Source organism: Oncorhynchus kisutch, linkage group LG3 (genome assembly GCF_002021735.2).
Source record: "Oncorhynchus kisutch isolate 150728-3 linkage group LG3, Okis_V2, whole genome shotgun sequence".
In the NCBI taxonomy this organism is placed as follows: Eukaryota; Metazoa; Chordata; class Actinopteri; order Salmoniformes; family Salmonidae; genus Oncorhynchus; species Oncorhynchus kisutch.
This window is the reverse complement of record NC_034176.2, coordinates 28583689-28602099: the sequence shown is the minus strand read 5'-3', so window position 1 is coordinate 28602099 and position 18411 is coordinate 28583689. Positions and strand designations below refer to the sequence as shown.

The 18411-nt window shown below is 41.1% G+C and overlaps 1 protein-coding gene across 1 annotated transcript in view; it reads left to right on the top strand.

The window, feature by feature from the left end:
- The window catches only part of LOC109879670 (glycerol-3-phosphate acyltransferase 4), a 35653-nt gene extending 20558 nt beyond the window's left edge, over positions 1 to 15095 (top strand). The window contains exons 5-13 of the mRNA XM_020471839.2: positions 2803 to 2877; positions 3003 to 3092; positions 4758 to 4851; positions 5083 to 5198; positions 5777 to 5832; positions 5971 to 6056; positions 8246 to 8374; positions 11107 to 11186; positions 13257 to 15095. Coding sequence (XP_020327428.1) covers positions 2803 to 2877; positions 3003 to 3092; positions 4758 to 4851; positions 5083 to 5198; positions 5777 to 5832; positions 5971 to 6056; positions 8246 to 8374; positions 11107 to 11186; positions 13257 to 13365 — 835 coding nt within the window. The 3' untranslated portion in view covers positions 13366 to 15095. The remainder of the gene's footprint in view (positions 1 to 2802; positions 2878 to 3002; positions 3093 to 4757; positions 4852 to 5082; positions 5199 to 5776; positions 5833 to 5970; positions 6057 to 8245; positions 8375 to 11106; positions 11187 to 13256) is intronic.
- The last annotated feature ends 3316 nt before the right edge of the window (positions 15096 to 18411 follow it).

Here is an 18411-nt window from a genome sequence, read left to right as displayed (position 1 = left end):
TGTGTATCCAGAGAGAAAATCCGTGTCCAATTGACAGCTACCGTTAGTAATAGGGTAAATCAATTTGAATTCAATCACTTTTTGACAGCACCCTTTTTGATATGAACGAACCCTTCAATACGTATTTTTACATTGTATAAGTGCTCAGAATGTGACCTTTTGGACCTGAATGTCAGACTATTCAATAAATAAAGGTGCTCAAAGTTGACCTATTTTGCATTCCCCAAATAATATGCATATCTTATATTCTTGGCATGAGTAGCAGGAAGTTGAAATTGGGCACGATATTTATCCAAAAGTGAAAATGCTGCCCCCTATACCTTAAGAAGTTAAACAACATGGTCATTACTAGGGATGCATGATATATCGGTGAACATATCGGAATCTGGTTTAACGACGATGTTAAAAACTGTGCATACCTATATAACGTAGGTATGTGACGTAATGACGCCACGTAAAATTTTGCGCTGCACGTACAACACCGCATTCCTAACCTAGCCCACACAATGTCTGCTATGTGGATCGAGCAGTCAACAAGTCGAGCAGTCATTTGAAAGAGTAAGAAAATTTCAGCGAGACAACTCAAAGGAGAAATCCATTAAAGCCAAGATAATGGAAATCATTGCCCTTGATAATCAACCATCCTCTGTCGTGGGTGATGTTGGCTTTCGCCGACTGGTCGAACACCGGTACACACTACCAAGTGCGCTATTTTTCAGATGTTGCCCTACCGGAGTTGCACAGTAATACCGTCACTGCTATTAGCTTCAAGACATACATACTATGGAACGCTGTTTGGGTCTTTGCGTATCAAAAAACTGTCAAAGCTGTTCAAAAAAGTCTGCAGACATCGGCCACGAACGATGTGTTTACAATACGGCGTTGGTAATAAAGCATCATTTGTTTGATCGCAACTTCTGGGGTAGCTAGATTTAGCTCGGTACCAGTCTCTCGATGTGCATAACTGATAGAGACATACCCCAAGCGACTTACAGCTGTAATCGCAGCAAAAGGTGGCGCTACAAAGTATTAACTTAAGAGGGCTGAATAATTTTGCACGCCCAATTTTTCTGTTTTTGATTTGTTAAAAAAGTTTGAAATATCCAATAAATGTCGTTCCACTTCATGATTGTGTCCCACTTGTTGTTGATTCTTCACACAAAAAATACAGTTTTATATCTTTATGTTTGAAGCCTGAAATGTGGCAAAAGGTCGCAAAGTTCAAGGGGGCCGAATACTTTCGCAAGGCACTGTAGTTGACTTTGCGGTTAGCCTTCAAAATTAAAGTATGTCATTGACAGTGATGCAAATGAATACAAATAGTAGAATTATGCCTTACTTTTATTTTGAAGGCTAACCGCAAAGTCAACTATTGTGGCTAATCCTTTTTGTGGCTAGCTTCACACAGATGGGTCCGACCACCGTTAATCAAATAAGAGCTGTCTTATAAATTAGGGTTATTTTAGATGACACCTAGCTATATAGCTAGCTAGCTAACTATAGCTACTGAAACAGATTGTCGTTTTGCTATGCTTTTGCTGAAGAATATTGTTTGCATCCATGAGCTAGCTAGCTTTTTTTTATGACCAGCACTGTAGGTGCGCGAGACAACTTTACCAGCATCGTAGCATATGTATCGATGAATTGTTGTGACATATGAAATACTAGTGATAGTGTAATCAATGTGTAATAACTACGTAAATTTTTTATAAACGTGTTAAATTATTATGTGACGTGCAGTCATATTCAGGTTCTGATTGGTCAACAAGCTTATTTGACACGTCAAATAGTGTTATTTGACTTGTATCTTTTTTGACACGCAAAGACCCAAACAGCATTCCATAGAAATCCTGGTTGAGAATGAAACGAACAACGAAACAGCACAGCACAGCAAGTAAGTGAAAGAAATAGGTTTTGATTATGTTTTACTGGTAATGGGGACATATGTAAATGCCAACAAAATAACCTTTCGGTTAGTGTGGTTTGTGTGTGTCTGTGTAATCTTTATTTAACTAGGCAAGTCAGTTAAGAACAAATTCTTATTTACAATGACGGCCCGGATGACCCTGGGCCAATTGTGTGCTGCCCTATGGGACTCCCAATCATGGCCGGTTGTGATACAGCCTGAATTAGAACCAGGGACTGTTGTTAAGCCTCTTGCACTGAGATGCAGTGCCTTAGATATTATCGGAGGTTATCGGACACAACATACTCTTGAATACAGATCGGGTGTCATGTTTTGGCTGATAAATGTACTAAAATGGGAATAAAATAGAAATAGGGTTTAAGCTACAACACATGCGAATCTGGAAAAAAATTGGAATTGACGCGTTTTAGATAACTGACGTTGATGGTTAAAACGTTTCATAGTTTGTATTTTAAAAAACGGTATTAAATTATAAGATAGTTTGACAACCCTGTTGTAAGCTTTTAAATGATATAAAACTCAACCGTTTATATTTTCCAGTGATGAAGACATGGATGTCTCATGTTATGGTGGGTATTCAAAATGGACCAACTTCGAGTATCTTTATATCCTGAATGTTTTGGCATTGTGGTCCAAAAAGTCACTTTCTGAACACTTCTTCCATGGGAAAACTTGTATGGAAAGTTTTGTTTAAATCAAAAGGGATGCAGTCAAAAAGTGATTGCATTCAAGAGTGAAAGCACTGCCAGCTGTCGGTTTAGAAACCTTGAATAGGCCTATACTCTGTATGTTCTCTGATATGCACAGACGTCTATGATTAGACTGGGTTGTAATGGGCTGTGTTTGACTGGAGCTCTGTGTGTGTTCTCTGACAGGGTAACTCTTGCCTTCACCGGGGTGGGTCTTCTGGTCGTACTCACCTCCATCATCGGGTTTCTTCCAAATGGGAGGTAAGACAGGATTTCTCATAATTGTAACACTTTCCTTATTACCTGAGTAGTAACATTGTAATTAGGGTAGGAACAACATAGTAAGTGTTGAGACTCAGGCCCTGTTTTCTGTGTTTTTCCTGAAGGATGAAGAACTTCCTCAGTGAGCAGGTGCATCTGATGTGTTACCGGATCTGTGTAAGAGCTCTCACTGCCATCATCACCTACCACGACAGGTAAGCATCAGAAACGACACTCAACACACAGAATATTCATGCAAAACACGTAGAAAGCATTATTAGGAACGACATGCACTATATACCTTTGTTGAAAGATTAACACTACTGGTCTGTGTACTAGAGCCCACATCAATAAATCAGTTTGAATTCTTGAGCACTGAGTGGAGTAGTCGCTGAGAGCCAGGAGCAATCTACATTAATGTCCACTGTGCTGAGCAGAGTCCGCTTAGGTGAAGTTCAAAAGCCTGTAGACACGACCGCCCGGCGCCCACACACACAAAGCAAGGGCTGCTCCAACAAGGCCATCTCATTCCATTTAGGTCTGGGGTAGAGTACCCTTAGAGGCATCCAGCACAAACTGCTGCCCTGGACATTACCAGGCTAGGTGTCACCAAAGGGACAGGGGCAGAGAAACATGCAAATCTATCATTCTTCAGGCATTAACACCCACAGTGTGATAGTCTGTGCTGTGGGAGAACAGTCCAGGCACAGCTAAGCAGGAAGTAGTACTGGAGTGTGATAGTCTGTGCTGTGGGAGAACAGTCCAGGCACAGCTAAGCAGGAAGTAGTACTGGAAGTTAATTGGACTAATTATATTTACCCAGACTACACTAACACCACTCTACCCTAGACAGTTTATGCTACAGTGGACATTTCCTTTGACATGATGCAGGCAGTTTTCTGTCAGGTTCAAATGTCATCTGATGATGAATTTGTATTGATCCTCAGTTGTTGTGGTGCGAGACAATGCCCTACACTGCCCCCTGACCTGTTTTGATGTGTTGATTTGAATAACTGCCGTAGAGCACCGCCTTTACAAAACCACTAGTCACATGTTTGTTTGACAAAGCCCTTACTAGCCAATGCTGATTCAAATGAGATAAGGTAAAGAAGAATATTTGAGGAAATGTTGCAAAAAGGGAAACGTCTCTATCGAATTGAAAAAACACAGTCCCAACTCTAGGTCAGAGAGGGAACTTGTCATATGAACTTGTCAAGATACCCTTTGTTTTGCAGTTTAAAAAAAGAAAAAAAGAATATGAGCCGTCATAATTAAACAATAGGCCTGGGCCCAGAAGGGTTAAGATAATCTCTGTCTGTGAAATTGTCCTTCAGAGCAAATGTTTTGAAAGACTTATCCATTACGATGAAAATAACTGATCATAAACTAAAGACGTTTACTACTAATAATAATAGACGTTTCTTTATAGGAATGTGGGCTATTCAGTATGAATTATGTCCTGTCTTGTTCTGCCTGTTTGCCCTGAAGAAATCTACATGTAGTGCTGGGCCTGTTACACCATGTGCCTCTCTAGTCTGGGTGGGGCTAAAAATACAGAAGTGGTGTAAGATGGGCTCTCTCTTTTGGTAACACGATCAGCAACATTATCTCTTCGGAATTTGGGCTCCTACCAGAGTCCAGCATGCTCAGGGGGTCTGGCTTTGAACTCCAACATCATTAGCCTCCTCCCACTTTCATGTTAATTAGGGAGAGGTGAAGGAGAGGGCGCTGAGTTTCTCCCTCAAACCCATTAGGACTTTATTTTCCATCATCTACTGAGTTGTTAGGCTCTAGCTTACACTGGAATAGTAATTTCCTGATACTCACTTGTCCCCTGACACTCATCCTGTCCCTCTCTGTCTCTCTCTCGATCCTCCCAGTGAAAACAAGCCCAAGAATGGAGGGATCTGTGTGGCCAACCACACCTCACCCATTGATGTCATCATCCTGGCAAGCGATGGCTGCTATGCAATGGTAAGGCCCAACACCCATGATAAATGGCACACCAGTCAAACACAAGGCTACCTACTACAGCACTGAATTACAGAATGATATGTGTCATATTTAGAAAGTTATTGGTGTGCTACTACCATAAAACAAACTTTTAGACAGCTGAAGCAAGCACTCCAATTCTGTGAGATCTGAGACCTGTATCATCAGATGTTTGTTAAACCACACCTGTATGTGTGTCTGTTTGTGTTCCAGGTTGGGCAAATCCACGGTGGTTTGATGGGCGTGATCCAGAAGTCTATGGTGAAAGCCTGCCCACATATTTGGTTTGAACGCTCTGAAGTCAAAGACCGACATCTAGTGGCCAAAAGGTAGTAATGCATATGTGCACTTTGTTTAATGCTTTTTAGCTGGAAGTCTCTCAGCTGTAGTCTGGCTGATACTAAACTCAAAGTCCTTTTGACTTCAGAGTCTGGGGAGGCTGTTTAAAGTTGACGGCACGATGCGTTGATAATGAAGCTGTGCTTTTACTGGTTGGTTCTCCTTTGTGTCTTTCTCACTTAAACACAAACATGTACAACCACACACAACTGTTGGATTTTCAAATCCAAATAACCCCCCAGGAAATAATTGTTTTGTTGAAAGAACCAATCAAAGCTTGCTTTATTTCTAAGTGAATATTGCACCAACAAACCAATCTCCTGACCAGACAGGTGGGGCACAACACTCCCACTCCACATGGGTCGTGTCAGCCAGACTAACTCAGCTATACCTTAGCAGAGACATTTAAAGAACTTAAATGGATAATTGACAACTTTCAATTAAAGGTTACTGTGACCAAGATGTTTTGATTAGACTTCATATGGGGATTAGTGTTTGTGTATTGATAAAGCTAGTCAAACTGGATTGAATCAATGTACTGTAAACATACAAAAATATATTGTTGCAGATTGAGTGATCATGTAGAAGACAAAACTAAACTGCCTATTCTCATTTTCCCTGAAGGTGAGTAGTTTTAGTTTTTTTTCCTTAGTTACTGCTTTGAACATTACTACAGTAGTTTCTATTACTGGGTTTTTACTGTTACGCTTCCTTAATAGAATTTCCTATCCCCATTTGTAATCACGAACCTTTTCCCCATAGGCACCTGCATCAACAACACTTCAGTAATGATGTTCAAAAAGGGCAGCTTTGAGATTGGCTCCACAGTCTACCCTGTGGCCATCAAGGTGAGAGAGAGTGTGTGTGTCGTGTGTCGTGTGTCTGTGCGTGTGCGTGTGTGTGTGTCAGTAGGGCTGTGGCGGTCACAACATTTTGTCAGACGGTTATTGTCAAGCAAATAACTGTTGGTCACACTGTAATTGATCGTTAATTAACATAAATACATTTAGCATCTCCTGGCTTCCACACAAGCCACTGATGCAGACCTTTGTAACATTTATGTTTTTAATAAATCCATATAACATAGCCTTCACCTTCACAATAAATTCATTATTTATTTTAGACAGGTCTAAAGAAACATGATATGAAGAAAATGTAGTCTATTTCAGAAGAACAGAATAGCATACAATGAGTTGTCCTTCTGTTACGTCCTGATTTGGCTTATTATTATGTCAAATGGCTGTGGGCTCGTGTTAAGTGGTTAACAATGAAATACGTACTCCTATCTGCTTAATTTAGAGTTATAAATGTAACGTTAGTTGTTCTACAAACGTTGGCCTATATGTTTAGATGTTTAATACATTTTAAGGCTGCATGATGTATGACTCTAATGATGATTTGAAAAAAATAGCTTGAAAAGAATGAGCTCTGCTTTGTTTTTTTGCGCCGGCTGTACACACTACATAAATCACTCATTCCCAATTTGACAAGCACTTGATAATGCCCAGAATTTTAGGGTGGCATCCCCTTTGTGTGGCCGTAATGCATCCTAAAAACATCCATGCCTTTTGCGGCCAGCGGCCGTTGTGCGCTTCTCCCTGACTGCTGAGCTCTCTGAATCACCTCTAACTCACATGGCTCTCCATCACATGATCGGGTCTTTCTCACAGGCTACAAGTGAAGACAGACACATCGGGGATGCAACTGCGCGCGTCCTTATTCAATTCCAAGGTGCATATTGGAAGAATATTGGAAGAACTATCCACATTTACTTTTCATCAGCAAACAAGATGAGTAGGCCTAACGAACAGCAAAAGCACTAGCCTATGTCAATATACTATCCCCCATAGTACAAAAACCGATGCAACAGATCAGAATATTTAGCTTAAAATGTTGATAAACTATTAGGCTATTTCTTCACATTATAAGCGCAGCAATACGCACATGGTAGTAGGCTAAAAGCACAAATGTCCCATTAGCGGAAAACATTATCAAAGTGAGCGCAAATGCAATTATTCATGTAATGCTTTTATTATAAAGGTGCATTTTTATGGTGAAAATGATCTTTCCCAAACTTGAAACTCACATGCTGCTTATGTATGCCAGTTAAACTCTATGCCCGTTGTAAAGCAGATTAATGTGCTCAATTTTAAGAAGTTATTTGGCCACTTTAGTTGTGATACAAACCTTATTAAAACATATAGGCCTATGGGCTAGGCTACATGAGGTGTGATACTAACCTTATCAAAACATATAGGACTATGGGCTAGGCTACATGAGGTGTGATACTAACCTTATCAAAACATATAGGCCTATGGGCTAGGCTACATGAGGTGTGCGACTATGATTCGAAAAAGTCACACACAAAAAGGCATTGTTTCTTATGCTGTGAATAATTCACGAGTGAGAATATATAATTCACAAGTGATACGAGTGAGAATATATAATTCACAAGTGATAGGCTAATATTGTCACTCATCAGACTATTCTTGATTTAGTCTTGTCTTTACATATACTAAATAATATACAGTATGTGTGAAATTTGTTGTGATTTAGAATAGACCATTATCATATATCAAAACAGGGGCGTCGGGAAAAAATACATGTCATGTATGCACTCAAATAGCGAATGGAGGACGCTTTTCCCTTGGTTCATTTTCATGCCAGCCAGGTAGGCTATACTCCTGTTGTAAATATAAGCAATGTGCTTAATATTAGGAAAGTTGAGAAATAGATATAGTAGGCCTAGCCTATACAAAGCTAATGAGTGCTGAGTACCAGGCAGTTAGCAAGTTTGGTAGACTACTAATGACCAGCAGCAGCATCAGAGCTTGGAGAAGCCTAATTACCTTGGCTAAACGGTCACATGGAATTTGACTGCCTTCATGAGTCGTGACCGCCGGTGTGCCGGTAATACGGTCACCAATCACCAATACAGCCTTATGTATGTGTGTGCGCATGTGTGCGTGTACGTGTGCGGTGTGTTTTCCCCTCTGTCTTCCAGTATTAATCAGTATTAAGTTCCTGTCCCCAACAGTACGACCCCCGCTTTGGAGATGCCTTCTGGAACAGCAGCCAGTTTGGGATGGTCAACTACCTGCTGAGGATGATGAGCAGCTGGGCCATTGTGTGCAGCGTGTGGTACCTGCCACCCATGACCAGAGAGGTTAGTTTGGGGAAAAACTCACCTTTTTATTTTAAATTCTATTTTTCTCAGAAATATCACTGACAGGTTGGAGAATAGCTGTGATATTGATTAAACACCCTCACAGGCTGACCACCCCGCTCGCGTTGTAAATTTAGGAATCTATGTTTTTCAATTATTGCACCCACACTGCTCGCGCACGTCAACGAGCATCTGCGTTGCCAAGGGCTAAAATAGAAGTCATTCCTATTTCTGACGCAGATCGCGCTGCAAGTCCTGCCTCTCCCATCTCCTCATTGGTTTATAGAAGCAGGTACCCACGTGCCATCTCCTCATTGGTTATACCCACGTGGGTGATTGAAAGACTAACTGTGTTGCCGGTCAGTGTAGTAATACTATGAAAGTTTAGATGCCAATCACCATATAAGTTCAAAGATGAAAAAGCCTGGAAGGAGGAGAGATGACTAGAAACGATTCGGTTGACCATTTTATGTGTGGATTAACTGTCGGAGTAGAGGACCTTGTGCATTTCAGGTAAAATAACAACTTGAATGTTTATATCCCAGAACAAATTAGCTAGCAACAGCAAGCTAGCTAAATAGGACAAATTAGCTAGCAAGTGCAAGCTAACTAGCTAAATTGCCATAAATGTTTAATGCTTTTCAACCTGTCCCCAAATTAATGTAATTGGTTCAGAGTTTGTTTTGATATTTTAACCTGCGTGTCATGATCGCGTTTGGTGTAGGGGGACAAAATAAATTGATGCACGATGGCGCAACGCGCAGCCGTTTGGGTTCCGTGTAAGAGGTTATGTTTTTTCCTGGCCATTGTGCATTGTTTGATGGCAGTTAAATGACATTTTATTAGCACGCTCTAGCCCCGGTGAAGTTAATAATGTCAACATTTTAGAAGGTGTAGTCAAACTAACCTCCCTGAAGTTACCTGTTTTGTGTGGTTAATATTAGGACCATTGCACAGCCTCTCATTTCAATCCACCAGTGTTACTAATATTGAATGGATGCATATGATGCACTCCTTTCTTTGACCTCATCTTGGCATGATTTACATAGGACATACTCAAGTCACCCAGAGTTTGCATTTCTGATGCAAATAAATCCTGGTTTGAGTCGGTTTTCAAATCAGCATTCACCTCCTTTAATATTTAAGGTTGAGATGGCCTCTCCCAGCTCCCACCCCTGATTTGTGATTCAAATGTGATTCAAAGCAGTATTTCGAGAGGCTAGTATGGCTGCCTCCTTTAGACATGCAGGCTTATACACTTGCTGGTTTGTCTCATGTTGGGTCTTTCAATGTTATTTGTCACATACACCTAATACAACAGGTTTAGACCTTACCTTGAAATGCTAACTTACAAGCCCTTAACCAATAATGCAGTTCAGGAAATAGAGTTAAGATAATAATGTAAATATTACAGGTGGCCATTTTATTAATTGTTCAGCAGTCTTATGGTTTGGGGGTAGAAGCTAATAAGGAGCCTTTTGGACCTAGACTTGGCGCTCCGGTACCACTTGCCGTGCGGTAGCAGAGAGAGCACTCTGACTTAGGTGACTGTCTTTTTGGGCCTTCCTCTGACACCGCCTAGTATATAGGTCCTGGGTGGCAGGAAGCTTGGCCCCAGTGATGTACTGGGCCGTACGCACTATCCTCTGCAGTACCTTACGGTCAGATGCCGAGCAGTTGCCATACCAGGAAGTGATGCAAACAGTCAGGATGCTCTTGATGGTGCAGCTGTAGAACATTTTGAGGATCTGGGGACCCATCTTTTCAGTCTCCTGAGGGGGAAAAAGTGTTGTCGTGCCCTCTTCAGGACTGTCTTGGTGTGTTTGGACCATGATAGTTTGTTGGTGATGTGGACACCAAAGAACTTGAAACTCTCGACCCGCTCCACTACAGCCCTGTCAATGTGAATGGGTGCGTGTTCGGTCCTCCTTTTCCTGTAGTCCACGATCAGCTCCTTTGTCTTGTTCACTTTGAGGGAAAGGTTGTACATTAAGGCTGATTGCACAACCAGAGCTTGACAAAGCCATTTGTGCCAGGATTGTGGATGTGCACTTAATGTATGTGACTTGGTGCAAGGAATTTAGATAATGATTTTAGAGTCTTTTGAGCCGGGTGTGGATGTGAACTTGGTCAGGCCTCGCTCATGAAAAACAGGAAAGGGTTATGTACAACCACCCACTTCTAAAACATGGTGTTCAGAGGCAGGGGTTGGCCATTGACTGATCGACCATCCCATCTTGATGTAGAAAGCAGGAGGGAAGTTTGGGAAGTTTTCCTTTCTCTAAATGTCAGAGTGGAAGGAACTCAGTGGGCTAGGATCCAACTGGTCCTCAGAGGTGTCCTGCCCTTTGATCAAATGTTCCACCTGCTGTTTGAACTAGTACTTACAGCAGACTTTTGGAGCAGCCTCCAGTCTCTCTGTCACCAGGGGATCCTAGTTACACAGCATCACACAGAATCAGATCAATCCATATTTAGAGATTATTCTCTTTCCTCTGATGCATGGCCCATGAAATGCATTGTGCTTTATTCAATATCCCAGTTTATCAAACTGTACTTGATACTGCACTACATGCCAATTTAGCCCATTAGTGGCTGTAGCCAATAGAAAGGATTTATACAATATGTGCAATAAGACCCTTTCCAGGACATGTCTGATGCTCAGATGGGCAAGCCCCCTTTGTGTGTCGAACTGGTCTTCATCTATGATCTTTGTTTTCCTTTCTGAACAGGAAGGAGAGGATGCAGTCCAGTTTGCCAATCGGGTTAAAGCAGCTATCGCCAGGCAAGGAGGGCTGGTGGACTTGCTATGGTGAGTAACCCATAGCAAACATCTGAGAACATATGTTCACATGGGTTATACAGTGCCTTTGCGAAGGTATTCACCCCCTTGGCATTTTTCCTATTTTGTTGCCTTACAACCTGGAATTAAAATAGATTTTGGGGGGGGGGTTTGTATCATTTGATTTACATAACATGCCTACTACCACTTTGAAAATGCAAAATATGTTTTTTTGTGAAACAAAAGAACTGAAAACTTGACCTCGCTTAACTATTCACCCCCCCAAAGTCAATACTTTGTAGAGCCACCTTTTGCAGCAATTACAGCTGCAAGTCTCTTGGGATATGTCTCTATAAGCTTGGCACATCTAGCCACTGGGATTTTTGCCCATTCTTCAAAGCAAAACTGCTCCAGCTCCTTCAAGTTGGATGGGTTCCTACTGGTGTACAGCAATCTTTAAGTCATACCACAGCTTCTCAATTGGATTGAGGTCTGGGCTTTAACTAGGCCATTCGAAGACATTTAAATGCTTAAACCACTCAAGTGTTTCTTTAGCAGTATGCTTAGGGTCATTGTCCTGCTGGAAGGTGAACCTCCATCCCAGTCTCAAATCTCTGGAAGACTGAGACAGGTTTCCCTCAAGAATTTTCCTCTATTTAGCGCCATCCATCATTCCTTCAATTCTGACCAGTTTTCCAGTCCCTGCTGAGGAATAACATCCCCACAGAATGATGCTGCCACCACCATGCTTCACTGTGGGGATGGTGTTCTCGGGGTATTGAGAGGTGTTGGGGTTTGTGCCAGACATAGTGTATTCCTTGATGGCCAAAAAGCTTAATTTTAGTCTCATCTGACCAGAGTACATTCTTCCATATGTTTGGGGAGTCTCCCATATGCATTTTGATGAACACAAAACATGTATGCTTATTTTCTTAAGCAATGGCTTTTTTCTGGCCACTCTTCTGTAAAGCCCAGCTCTGTGGAGTGTACGGCTTAAATTGGTCCTATGGACAGATACTCCAATCTCCGCTGTGGAGCTTTGTAGCTCCTTCAGGGTTATCTTTGGTCTCTTTGTTGCCTCGCTGATTAATGCCCTCCTTGCCTGGTCCGTGAGTTTTGGTGGGCAGCTCTGTCTTGGCAGGTTTGGTTGTGGTGTCTTTCAATCTTTCCATTTTTTAATAATGGATTTAATGGTGATCCGTAGGATGTTCAAAGTTTCGGATATTTTTTTATAACCCAACCCTGATCTGTACTTCTCCACAACTTTGTCCCTGACCTGTTTGGAGAGCTCCTTGATCTTCATGGTGCTGCTTACTTGGTGGTGCCCCTTGCTTAGTGGTGTTGCAGACTCTGAAGCCTTTCAGAACAGGTGTATATATACTGAAATCATGTGACAGATCATGTGACACTTAGATTGCACACAGGTGGACTTTATTTAATTAATTATGTGACTTCTGAAGGTAATTGGTTGCACCAGATCTTATTTAGGGGCTTCATAGCAAAGGGGGTAAATACATATGCACGCACCACTTTTCCATTTAAAAAATATATATTTTTAAACAAGTTATTTTTTTCATTTCACTTCACCAATTTGGACTATTTTGTGTATGTCCATTACATGAAATCCAAATAAAAACCCATTTAAATTACAGGCTGTAATGCAACAAAATAGGAAAAACGCCACGGGCGGTGAATACTTTTGCAAGGCACTGTACATATCAGGTCTGTATCATTGTTAAACCCAGCTCAGTTTTGCTCTAATGTATCACCTTGTGGGCATCACAGAATACTGTGTAATGCAGGGTTCCCCAAAATAAGACTGTAAAAACACCAGCAAATCACCCCAGCGATTTGAATTTTGGAAATCTTTTCCAAATTATTCCCACATATAATGGAGAGATTTGAAATGAAATTATTATGTTTTTGTCAAATATTATATCTGTTTTGGCTTCTTGTGGTACATTTGCAGTCTACAAATTATTTGTAATTATGTTCCGGATCCCCTTACCCCTTACTCAAGAAACAATCGTCCCTTGGCTAAATCTAGTGGATGATCCCTGGTGTAATGGATTTGTGAATTATGTTGTTGTTTCTTTGTAGGGATGGAGGTTTAAAGCGAGGGAAGGTAAAAGACACCTTCAAAGAGGAGCAACAAAAGTTATACAGCAAAATGCTAGTGGGAACCCAAGAGGACCGCAGTCGTTCTTGAAGACAAATGCAAGGAGTTTAAGATGATCAAGACCCACTTGGGGACCACCGAATGGACAGTAAAGGTGTTTTTGACTTGGAATACTCCCACCCTCATGTCAGGAATATTTCACTTGGCTTTCTCGGTCACTGCCTCAGCTTGGCATTTCAAGTTCTCATTGCTGTTACAGCCCATTCTGGGCCTTGTCTCTGTTTCTAATGAACTGGCCTCTACTGTACCAGTGTGTCATGAAACTGCTCACTAAGATGGTTTGTTGTCTTCCCTGATGGTGACAAAACTGTCTTTTGAGTGACTATTGTATGTATGTCCTTCATTGAGTTAATGTATATGTCTTGTTCTTATCATTTCTCTTTTTTAGTTTTATTATTGTTAATAGTAATAATGACAGTTATTATCATAATTGTTCTTTAAGTTACAAGAGATATGTGTGGAGATGTACTGTAGCAATGCAACATAGAGAAGTACTGTCAAGTTTGTACTGAAGGGGAAAACTGTGACCATGTTGGGAAATGCATGAATGGCTTGTTCCCAACACGACCAAGATGGTGAGGTGCCACGTAAATATGTTTCTAATACTTTTTTATTGTTTGTTTTTTTAGATGAAAAAAGCCTTTTGTTTTAAAGGTCCAATGCAGCTGTTTTAATCTCAATATCAAATCATTTCTGGGTAGCAATTAAGTACCTTACTGTGATTGTTTTCAATTAAAATGGTCAAAAAGAAACCAGGAAAGCTTCTTAGCAAAGAGCAATTCCTCAAGCAAGAATTTTGCTAGGACTGCCTGGGAGTGGTGAGTGAAAAACAGAAAACTGCCTGTTATTGGCAGAGAGGGCTAGAACTCTTATTTATTGGTCTATTAATTGATTTACCTCCTAGTGATGTCACCAGGCAGGCCAAGACTCCATCCTACCAACATTTCAGGCGGTCTTTTGAAACAGCTTACACTAAAAGGGCATTATTATCATTGTCACAATTTCACAGTATTATTCCCACCTCATAATGTGGAAATAGATATAGAACACAGGAAAATCACATTTGACTGCACTGGGCCTTTAAGCGTTGTATTCATGTGTAAAATATGGGAGTTGTGTTAAAGTGGAGCTTGTTTTTGTTTTCTTTGTTTCTGTTGTGAAGAATATACATTCTCAGTGACTGGTGGGGGTTGTTGAAATGTAGTAGATACTCAACTTTTGTCACATCTAAACTAGCCTACTTTATCTCAATTAACACTTACTTCTGCCTCCCACCCTTATCTACCGTGAAGCTACTTTCTGAGCTATGTAAAGACTGAGGCCTCTGCCATCGACACCTCGCGATAGCTGTGGTTTAAGCAGCATTGTGTGCTTTTAATTTGTTTACTTACTAATTATTTGTTATAACATGGTTAAAACGTAATATCATACCGGGCCATGGATGTGAAAAGTATGCCTTGTTCCCTAGCTGCTCTATTAATACTTCCATGAAGGCTTCTCATCATCTACTGTGGGAATTCTCATGCCAAATGCACTCCAGAAAGTGAGGGGGCCTGAAGGAGAAAATGAAAGTACAGCTGCAGAGTTAAACTGATTCCCTGCGCGGCTGCAGTGCAAGCCTAGTGGAAATCCCTGGCCATCGCCTTCCTCAAACTCCTGTTTGGTTCTCCCATCCCTTTATACATTGCTGTACCAAGGGTATAGACGTTTAAAATCTGTCCAATGTTGACCAATAAAAGTCCAAGGATGAAGATATCAAAGTTGTGCAAGTTTCATTGATGTAAAATGAGATGCTAAGAGCTCTGTCAATGCTAGCCATTATTTTCAGTACTCCTCATTAGTATACAAAACACACTTGGCTTGTTGAAAAGAGTGGCCTTAGTGACCTCTGGAACTCATAAGAAGAAGGATCCCATCAGCATTCAAAGCATGAAGCTTGCATTCAGGTAAGGAAGATTGCCAGTTGTTGCTTAGTTGACCTTACCTTTTATCCTGTACCAGGTTCCTTTCAATATTTTGTTGGCTACTTGACCACTTTTGCTTGGTGTGTTATTGATGGGATATTTGGTGTTCCTTCATATAGTATGTTCAACGAGACCCTTTCCAGAACATGTCTAATACTCCGGGAGCCAAGTCCCCTTTTGTGTGTGGTCTTCGTCTTTGATCCGTGTCTTCCTTTCTAAGCAGGAAGGAGATGATGCAGTCCAGTTTGGCAATCATGTGTTACATGAAAACACACTTGGATAGGCATGTTGAAAAGAGTAGCCTTTGTGACATCTGGAACCCCTAAGAATCAGCATTCCATCAGCATTCAAACCATGAAGTTGGCATTCCATTATGAAACTTTGCCAGCATTGGGCCTGCTGGCCGGGTGAGGCTGTGCTGCTTTAATAATGGTTGATTGGGTTGAATAAATACTTTTTTTGTGGGAATCTGAATGGTTGATAGGGTTGTGCTAATCCTTGGCTTACTGAACAATATTCTGTGCCCAGTTGTCCACTGCGGGAAGAGTGCCTACCTACTGTTAATTAACCTTCCTTTTGAGGGTGATATATTCTATATCAATCCAATATCTGACCATGCACTCAGGGACGTGTTGTCCAGCCAGGACTCCTTTCTGCCAGGGTAAATTATTGCCAGTGATTTTACTGAGTACCCAGCCTGCATCCCAACAGTGAGGAACTGCCTCAGTAGCCTTTCAGGGGGAATTTCCCTTTTTTGGTGGCTTTGTTTACACTGCTGATGGACAGGGCAACATAATGCTCTGCCAGGCTTCAAATGGATTTATTGACACGGCTAGACAAAGCATACAATATGCAGAGGATCAATAGGAAGCAGTGTGCAAACCTCAAAAGGTTGGTTGTGTAAACCATGACATGGTTTAGCAAATCGCGACAAGCACTATTAAGGGTCCTGGGCCTCTGCCCCCTTTCTGTGCTTTGCTCTGAGCTATCTTTACTCTTTCTATGCAGATTCAGACCGAGGCTAGTTCAAGACCAAAATAATGCAACCCCCCTTGGAAGCAAATTACATGGTAAGGACAGTGGCGGGCATATCATTAGGCAGAAGAGGCAATTGTCTCAGACCTTGCATCATCATGGGAATTGGGCATAATAAAAATATACTAGTAATTTTTTCCTAATATCTCAGCAGCAGCTAAATATGCAAGAAGCTTCAAAGTTGCAAAGGAAATGGGGAGGGAGGGGGGTTTTGCCTGGCCGCTGTACCCAGGTTAATGAGGCCACATTGTTGGCACAAAAGGCCCCCAAAAAGTAAATGAATCCATACAGCCGAATAATAATTAATAATAGATCAATTATTTATTTATTTCATATTAATATTAATATAATCCAAGTTTTTCTCATAACAGTAGAAACAAGTAATAATAAATGTATATTTAATTTTAACAGAAAAATGACCTAATGCATTTAGTAAAAAGAACGGTGCTGCTGATAATACTGCCATCGTCATCGGGGCAGAGGACATGTAGAGTGGGTATAGAAAGTCACCACCCCCTTTCAAAATGTTCACCTTTTGATGACTGAAATGAAGGAGCTTCAGGCCTTTATGGCAAAGTCTGGTCAATGTGTTCATGTGACAACAATATCACAAGCTCTCCACAAATCTGGCCTCTATGTGAGGGTGGTAAGAAAGAAAACACACCTCAAAAAAAGCCGCTTCAGGTCTCATTTGAGCTTTGCCAAAAAGCACATTGTAAATTCTGAGGCTAAGTGGCAAAAAGGTGCTGTGGTCAGATGAGAACAAAATGTAACTTTTTGGCGTGAACGCAAAACGATATGTCTGGCAAAAACCCAATACATATTTCCAGTCAAAGAACACAATTCCTACAGTAAAGCACGGCGGTGGCAGCATCCTGTTGTGGGGGTGTTTCTCTTCAGCAGGGACTGGACCACTTGTCAGGATAGAAGGGAAAATGGACAGTGCAAAATTCTGACATATTCTTAAGGAGAACCTGCAGCCCTCTACAAGGAATTTGAAAATGGTTCTCGTTTCAACATGACAAGGATCCAAAGCACACCGCCAAAGCAACTGTACAGTGGCTGACGGACAAGAAGGTGAATGTCCTTGAGTGGCCTAGTTCGAGCCCCGACCTAAATCTCATCGAGAATCTGTGGAATGACTTGAAGAGTGCAGTCCATGAGCTGTCAACATGCAATTTGACTGAGCTTGAACAATTCTGCAAGTAAAAATGGGCCAATATTGCATGTCTGTAATTCAAGCAAAAGGTGGTTCCAAAAAGTATTAACTCAGGGGGGTGTTCACTTATCCAAATAGGGTATTTTACTGTTTCCATATGAAGTTTTTAAAATACTGTAAAAGAATTCACTGGGATATTGTGGGTTACTGTGTGTAAATAAAGCTGATAAAAGTCTGATTTGATGTGTTTTCATTTCTGGCTGTAAGGCAACAGAAGGTGAACATTTTGAAAGGGGGTGGAGACTTTCTATACCCACTGTACATGTAGCCCATGTTTCCGATGCTGTCTGGCACAGCAACCGATACATTGGCTACATATATGTAGTGAGACAGAGGTTTGCTGTTTCGCTCGCTCGGATGCTTTCTCTGGTGAGATAGTTGGCTGTTGGGATGCTGGAATTATTTTGGATGAATGTGTGAAGATAACCTACTGTTCCAAGTCATTTGTTTGACACAAGTGAAAACATCATGACTGTGTCATTGAAAGGTATTACATTTTTACAGTTAAATTGCATCTTTACTATAAAATAAGGTCTGACCTGATTGTTCAACAGCTCACCATAATAAGTGGTCTGTAGTTTGTCCTGTTATCAAGTAACAGAGTAGGCTGTGAGGTCAGTGAAAAGCTGAATGTGGAGTCAGAATTATGATCTTCACAATATCAGTGTATCTCTAAAAATGTGGATGCTCTAGTGCAGCACAGTCAATGTAGTGTCTGCTCAAAGATCATAGCATAAGTGTAAAACAAACATATTTCTATCTTGTCAAGCATGGTGACAGACAGTGGGTGCAGGTTACGAATAAAGGATGGTGAGATGGGGTCAATCCAATTAAATCACACAGCTCTGCTCTTTTGTT